We start from the raw sequence: 8,483 nt of genomic DNA on the forward strand, positions 1-8,483 counted from the left end.
TCAAAGGTGTTACTAATGCAAAAAAGTTACTATTATTAGTAACAACTGGAAGAAGGAACTAGTTATAGAAACATTCATGGAAAGGGGAAAAAATTTTCTCCAATACAGTGAGATAAGCAAAATTTAAAAGTTAATGAATTCATATTCTACTTCTGGGACCATTATCTGCTGAAACCTGATGAATTTTGAATAGACATAAGAGCTCATAACCTCTGAAACCAAAGACTCTCAAACTGTGACCCAGAAATCTTTGCTGGGCTTACAGATTTGGATGGGGGGGTGAGGAGGAAAAGGGACTGCTTCCAAATGCAAAAGTGAGATATGGTGGTGTCTGGATGAGTTTCCTCTCCAGCTCAGGGAGAGCAAGAAGAAGGGTGGAGATTTTTATTCTAGGTGACTACGATGCTGAAAATTCGCCAACTACTGCTTTAAAGCATTAGTCAAGGTTTGCTGGCAAGAACTGAGGCCATGTTTGCAGAGGCCAAAATTATTAGGAAAAATTATACAGGCAGGGACTTGGTCTCAATCTAACTGGTGTTGTCAGTCCCTGTTTTCATATACCTCAACTGCATAATCTTATGCACTAGCACATCACCTTATTTGACACCAAATCACACGGGTGAAGTATGAAGATTCAAAAGAGAATTTTCAGTATAGATGTTTCCACTATCAAAGTGTGATAACACATTTGAAAATCTGTCACATACTGTTACCAAAGGGGGAAAAAAAAGTCAAAACAAGAACCCTTTATCATTGCATCATTGCCTCCTGTCTGACAGTAATGCAAGTATCATGTTTTAAGAAACCTGTGGAGAAAAAGTTTTGTAGCTTATGTACATTGGTCACAGGGAAATATGTGAAATTATAAGTAAAGCTCCATTCAATTTCTTAACAATTTCCACCCAAATTTGTATGTGGCTCATACACTAGGCCTTTAATAAAAAACACTACCTTCCAAAATTGATAATAAATGTGGAGATGAAATTTATACTAAGATACACAGAATCCCTTGACCTACCGTGATGTACTCCTGGAAGAGCATGGATAAGAATCAGGCATGAATAGATGGCAGTCTGCTTCTATGGGGGGAATACCCACAAGTCCATTTGAACATTATCTGAATATTATGGTATGGTACAATGAAATCAGCATGGTAGAAATGGGGAAAAAACACTAGATTTGGAGTCAGAGGGTTTGGGTTCAAATGCTAGCTGTGCTCCTTGCTGGTGGGATCACTCTTCTGTAAAATATGGGAGACGGGCTCAGTGATCTCTTAGTTTCCTTCTAATACTAATTCTATGACTTCTAAGTTCTTTACTATTTTGAATCCACCTCATGGAGTTTTAGAAGTATGGATTTTTTTTTTCTTATAGCTTTAACTGAGATATAGGTAGCACAGTGAACAGAAAGCCAAGCCTAGAGTGGGGAGGACCTGAGTTCAAGTGTAGCCTCAGACACTTCCTAGTTGAGTGATAGTCACTTAACTCTGATTCCCAGTCCTAGAACAGATACTAGGACAGAAGGTAAGGGTTTAAAAAAAAAAGGTTTTATGTGAGGCCACAGAAATAAAACCAAGAGGATTCAGAGAAGCTTTCTAGGTATGGAAGTTTAACTAAATTTGATTTCCTCAAGATGAATTTTTTTGCTGATAATGCTTCTTTTGTTTCATTACCAATGTAATATTACACATTTCAATTTCACATGTCATATCTACTATATTTTGGAGTTCATAATGAATTCCAAGTCAGTCACCTCAAGATTCATAACAACAACTGCTTTTTTTTTAATCACTATGCTGGTACCATGTGGTCCCAAACCAGAATGTTCTTAATTCTGGGCTTCTTCACTAAAATATATATATATGTAAATGGGAGGGCCAGAAACATGTTAGGATGTCAATAATCATTTAAGTACCTACTATGTGCCATGTACTGTGCTAAGTCCTAGAGAAAGTAAAAAACCATCCCTGTTCACAAGGAACTCACAATCTAATAGGAAAAATAGCATACAAGTAACTATGTACAGACTATGTACATATATATATAATATCTATGTATGTATATATACTCATAAACATATACATGCATATGTGCACAAGACAAATTGGAGATAATCAACAAATGGAAGGTATAAGTCTTACATAAAAAGCTTCAGGAACTGAGGTTATTTGGTCTAGAATAAAGAGAGCTAACAGTAAACATTGTGAGGGCTGAAGTTATTAGATTAGAGAGAATTTCAACAAGAAATTCAGCCAAAAATGAAACACAACAAACTACTGGGTACATTCACCCCAGTAAACTCACAGGAATTCAAATCTATCTTTCCAGCTTTAAGACTCAGTACTCAGCTATAAGTAGCCTACACTTCATGGAAATAGAGCTATTCCCCATTCGCAAACACACTTTCCTGATTTCATGACTTTGACATTCTCTCTGCCCATACTCTTTCCCCCATCCGCTGGTCCATCTATTGAAAATTCTCTTTATCCTTCCAGGCTCACCTCCGTGTTGCCAATCATCACATTCAGTCTTAAATTACAGTGATTTCTCCACATGTCTCTTACTTTCCCTATTAACTGTAAAATGCCTTGAAGTTGGGGACTCCTATTCATCCCTGTATTCTCACAGTGTAATGAGCACCATGTCCTAGCACATGGCCAGTGCTCAGTAAGTACCTACTATATGAATCAATTTTAGGGAGGCAGTGAAGAATGCTAATCAGAATGGGTTGACCCCAATAGAGCTTTAAAACAGGATAACTTCTCATCTGATTGATAATCCTAAGTAAATGACATTTTAAGATCACCCTTCATGGCAAGCTAGAGATTCCAATGGATAGAGTGCCAGCCCTAGTGTCAAGAAGACCTAAATTCAAATCTAGCCTCAGATATTAACTAGCTGTGTGACCCTGGGTAAGTCACTTAACCTTGTTGGTCCCGGTTACCTCATCTGTAAAATGAATTGGAGAAGGAAATAGCCAACCATTCCAATAACTTTGTGAAGAAAATCTCAAAGGGGGTCAGACAGAAAACTACTAAACAACAATAAGTTAATGATCCATTGAATCACTTCAGTTAAGTAAGCCAAAAGTGGGATACACAGGGAAAAGGAAGTACACTGTATTATTTCATCTCATTTATTATAACAGATTTGGCCAGTTACTAACAATTAAGATAACTAACATTTATATAAGCATGTCAGGAGCTTTACAATTATCATCTCATTTAATCTTCACAACCACCCTTGGGAGATTGATGCTATTATTACGCCCATTTTTCAGATTTAGGAAACTGAGACAAACTAGATTTAAAGAATTTGAACTCAGATCTTCCTGACTTCAGGCTCAGCACAAGGGAAGCATTCTACCCATGGCAACATCTAGCTCCCCCTGAAACCAAATATCCCATGGTTCTTTAGATAGCAGTTTAGAGTAATCTTGGTTAGTTGAAGAGGTTGAAGCAAAAGCCCACTCACTCTTTAGGATATAATACATGAAAGATGTAAGAAAGAAAAACTAACCAGAAGGAGAGCTGATATCTACACACAAAGGGAGAGTAATAAGCAGCCTACTTATTTGAGCCATCTGGGAATATGACCAAACCTAGTTTGAAGACACAACATAATATATTCAAAGTCATTATTTCTGTATTATTACTAATTTATATATGTGGAGCTCTGGAAAAGTACTTTGTATTTTGATATTTATGCCTTCATCAGTTTCTGAGGAAAGGGGGCTAACAAGTACTTTTTTCTCTTCTCTATTAAATGAACCAGTCACTCCCAAGGTGACAACTGAGAGTTGGTTCCCAGGGTGAAGACAAATTAGCAAACCAATTACAGTATAAAACTGAGCAAATCCTGCTAGTCTCCCAGAAAACGAAGCAAAGTTAATTAAAACTTTTCTAAAATGAATCTTCAAAACCAAACTCATTCATTATCAATTAAATCAGAACACAGATTCTGCAGATCAAGCAGGCAACAATGAAAAAAGGGTATGGATGAAAAGATACTTCATATAAGAAAACCAGTGTCTAAACTATGAAAATAACTTAGATGAAATAAAATTGGCTAAAAAAATAAATAGGGTGCAAGAAAATTTAATTAAGGAAACCTTTTAAGAGAAACTTTGGAGGAGGTGTGCTTATTTTAACATAAATACCACGTTGCATTTTGTGGACTTGTTTTCTTTAATTTTTTTTTCTGAACTTAACAAACTTCAAATAAAATGAACACTTCCAGAGGCATTAGGGACCAGATGGAGGGTATTATTCCTAAAACTGTGACTCCCTATGCCTCTAAGCAGCTTGCTTTTCATTTTAAGCAGATAATAAATTGATCATGTCAATTTCAAAGCTAACCTGCCTGAAGAGTTCACATTTCCATGTACAATAGAGATCAATGAACGTGTCACTGCCTGCATTATATTCTTAAAAGACTTGGATAGTAACCCATACATGAAGTTTTATGAATTCGTTAAAAAGCTCGTCCTGAACCTCAGAAGTTAGCTTTAAATATCGTCCCAAGCTAGCCGCGAAAGTCATTTTTAAAAGGCCGCATTTCTAGGCAAGCAATAGATTTAGGCAGAGTGGGGTGGGAGGTAGAATTTAGGTCTCATTGAGGGGTGCGGGCGGGAGGGGGGGGACGACAATGACAGTTCTCCAGCGAGAATAAAGGGAGCCTGGATGGGGGTGGAAAGCATCGCGGATCAATCCGTTTGGTAGAGATGCACCCTCGCCCTACTGGTCAGTCTTGGCGCCAGGCTGGCCCTAGAAAAACAGATGAGCAGCAAGACAGTCCCAGGAAAAGTTAGGATGTCAGGACTCCCTGGAGGCACTTACCCGACTAATGCCCAAAACACCTGGGAAGGAGTGCGGGGTCTTACCTTGTAGGGAGAGAAGCAGCAGGGGCGCCAGAGGAGAACCCCTCGAAGTCATTCCGGGGGCTACCGGGCGCCCGCCTCCCTCACCCCCTCCCCGGCTCCGCGTAGCCGCACTGGAGGGGGCTCTGGCTTGAGAACTCGCTTGCTGCCCCGAGAAACAACCAGGCTTGGCTCTGGCCAGTATCTTCCTCGGGGTCCCGCGGCGGACCCTTAGCGCCCCCAGCAATGGGCAGCAGCCCTCCCAGCTGGTCCCCACAAGCACCACCCTGGGGCACTCCGGGCTATCTGCCGCCGCCGCCACCGCCACTGCCGCCTCCTGACGGGCGCACCAGTGCTAGCAGCAGCAGCGCTGCCGCCGCCGCCGCCGCCGCCGCCGCCGCTACCGCCACCTCGCGCTGCCCCGGGAGCTGCCGCGCGGGCCCCTCGCGCTGCCCCGGGAGCCACACACCCCCACCCCCTCGGGCCCAGCCGCTCCCTCCCTCCCCTTTGCCCCAACCACCCCGCACGCCTTTCCCCAAAGCACACCCCCGCACTGTCGCCCTGGCAACCGCGAAGACGCGACTCCAGCGCGACGCCTAGTGGCCCACCCGCAGGGCCCGGCGCGCATCCCCAGCCAGCGGCCACCTGTAGACCACTAGCTCCGCCCCCGACTCCCAGGGCACCAATCAGCACAGGGAATTCCAGAGCGGCATGGTCCTTCACTCAGCTTCCAAGCAGAGGTCCCCTGGAACTATTTCTAAATCGGTGGTGGTCCAGTCGTTTCCTAAAAGTATTCGACAGATGGCTCTGTTAGGAACTGGCAGACTGACCATAAAGAGTGCATGGTCATGGTTCCACTCGAACAACCTCTTTAACCCTCAAGTTTACTCTATAATAAGGAGGTTGCCGGGAGGAAGAAGAGGACGTAGAATTCTCAACCTAGAGTCCTGTGATATCCTTAAGGGTCAGAGTACTGTCTTTTTTAGGCAACTAGGTGATGCAGATTCAGCTCTGAGCCTGGAGTCAAGAAGACTAGAATTCAAATTTAGCCTCAAATACTTAATAGCTTGTATGACCCTAGGCAAATTGCTTAACTGTTTTAGAAACTGTAAAAGGGGGATAATAATAGTATCCACCATACAAAGTTTTTCTAAGAATAAAAGAAGTGAGATTTGCAAAAATGCCTGGCCCATACTAGGATAATAAATTAGTAGGATTTATAAATATTTATTGACTGAATTTTAAAAAGATATTTAGCTATATTTCAATGCAATTGGTTTCCTTTGTAATCTTATGTTTGTTGTTTTATGCAATTAAGAATATTTTTGAGAAGTTTCATCAGATTTGGATCTTATTTCAGAAAACCTATTGAAAATTTTTATTACATGTAATTGGGAAAATAAAATATATTTGAATGAAAATAAGTTTATATCAATAATCACATGAAAAAGTGTTCTAAATCCCTCCTGATTAAAAAAATGCAAATCAAAACAACTCTGGGGTACTACCTCACACCTAGCAGATTGGCTAATATGATAGTAAAGGAAAATAATAGATGTTGGAGGGGATGTGACAAAATTGGGACCCTAATGCATTGCTGGTGGAGCTGTGAATTGATCCAACCATTCTGGAAGGCAATTTGGAATTATACTCAAAGGGCTTTAAAAGAATACATACCCTTTGAACCAGCAATACCACTACTGGGTTTATACCCTAAAGAGATAATAATGAAAAATGTTTGTACAGAAATATTAATAATTGAGCTCTTTGTGGTGGCAAAAAGAATTGGAAAATGAGGAGGTATCCCTCAATTGGGGAATGGCTGAACAGTTTGTGGTATATGATGATGATAGAATACTACTGTGCTATAAGGAATGATGAACTGGAGGATTTCTATATGAACTAGAAGAATCTCCATGAACTGATGCAGAGTGAAATGGGCAGAAACAAGAGAACATTGTACACAGAAAGTGAAACATTGTGGAACAATCCAATATGACATGTCATTTGTTTATAAGGGTATATGATTGGGGGTTTTGGTTTTAAAAGATTGCTCTATTGAAAAATGAATAATATGGAAATAGGTATAAGTAATAACATTTGTATAACCCAGTGGAAGTGCTTTTTGGATCCAGGAAGGGCGAGAGAAGAGAGGAAGGAAAGAAAATGAATCATGTAAACACAGAAAAATATTTTTAAAAATAAGTTTTACCAGACTGCCAAAAAGGTCCATGACACAAAAAAAGGTTAAGAACTCCTGTTTTAGGGTCCTTTCAACCTCTAGAGCCATGAATTTTTGTTCATCAAGGGATTAAGCACTCTTTCAGAAAAGAAGTTTTCTGGCACAAACAAAACAAATACAACCAATATCAAATGTGGGAAAAACAAATTGAGAAAAAAAATTCTGTAACAAATTTCTCTGGGAAACAAAGGTGTCATTTCCCAAATATATAAAGAACAAAATCAAATTTATAGGATTATAAGTCATTCTCCAAATGACAAATGGTCAAAGGATATAAATAAATTTTCAGTTGAAGAAATCAAAGTTATTGATAATCATATGAAAAAAATGTTCTAAATAACTCTTGATAGAGAAATGCACATTAAAACACCTGAGGTACCACCTTAAACCTATCAGAAAAATGAACAATATCGAAATATGTTTTGCATGATAATACATGTTCATTACAGATCAAGTCGCCCACTAACACCAGAAAGGAGAAGGGAAGGGAGGGAAAGATATAAGTTCAATCATATAGCTTAAGAAAACTTGTGTGGAAATTTATTACATGTAATTGGTAAGAAAGGAAGTACTATTCCTCTACTCAGGTTCTCTTCTGCTGCAGTTTTCCAGCCAATGTCATCTTTTTGGCTCCTACACAATACTTCCTTCAGAGCTCTAACAAAACTTTTTTTTTGTTCCTTCAAGCTTAGCTTCTCTAAGCTAAAAAATTCCAAAAACAACCAACCTTTGGTAAAATTGATAAGTAGGCCAAGTTGATTTTCAACAGCCTGACCCAGCTTCCCCTTTCTGTTCTCTTCTCCCCACTCTATATCACTTGCTTAGTAGGACAGACATGCATACAAGTCATTTACACCATCATGTGAATTTAAACTTGCTACTTTTCCAGGAAGTCTGCTTTTTAATTTAATTTCTAATTAAGGAATAAAAGTATTAATTAAAGTAGTTTCTGGCCTTTCCTGAACCTAAGATCTCAACACCTAGTTAGGGGGCTATTTAAACTCCAATCAGATCCCATATCCCATTAACATTTTAATTCATTACTTGATAAAGTCTGCTTCCAATCCCTTTTCTATTTTGATTGATTTTCTACTGCAATTGGCAGTTCTCCTCTGCTCAACTGATCACTTAAGCTTTCTCTTCCCCTTTACCAATAACCTTCCAGAAAGAATATTTAATTTATTACCTCTACCAATTCTCTTTAAACCCTGCAATCTCTAGTAACACTATGCACACACACACACCCCAAGTTCACCAAAGCTCTACTAATTGCCAGATCCAGCAGAATTTGCTCAGGTCTCAGGCTTCTTGTATTTTCTGTAGCATGTGACATTACTGACTACTCCATTTGTGATTCTTCTTCCTTGGTTTTCACAACACTGAC

At 39.6% G+C, this 8,483-nt stretch overlaps 1 protein-coding gene across 1 annotated transcript in view; it reads right to left on the minus strand.

The window, feature by feature from the left end:
- Positions 1-5,353, minus strand: part of IGSF11 (immunoglobulin superfamily member 11) — a 204,035-nt gene extending 198,682 nt beyond the window's left edge. The window contains exon 1 of the mRNA XM_007493726.3: positions 4,882-5,353. Within this exon, the coding sequence (XP_007493788.1) occupies positions 4,882-4,933 (52 nt within the window). The 5' untranslated portion in view covers positions 4,934-5,353. The remainder of the gene's footprint in view (positions 1-4,881) is intronic.
- Positions 5,354-8,483: the final 3,130 nt, after the last annotated feature.

The sequence above is a fragment of the Monodelphis domestica genome, chromosome 4 (genome assembly GCF_027887165.1).
Source record: "Monodelphis domestica isolate mMonDom1 chromosome 4, mMonDom1.pri, whole genome shotgun sequence".
NCBI lineage: Eukaryota > Metazoa > Chordata > Mammalia > Didelphimorphia > Didelphidae > Monodelphis > Monodelphis domestica.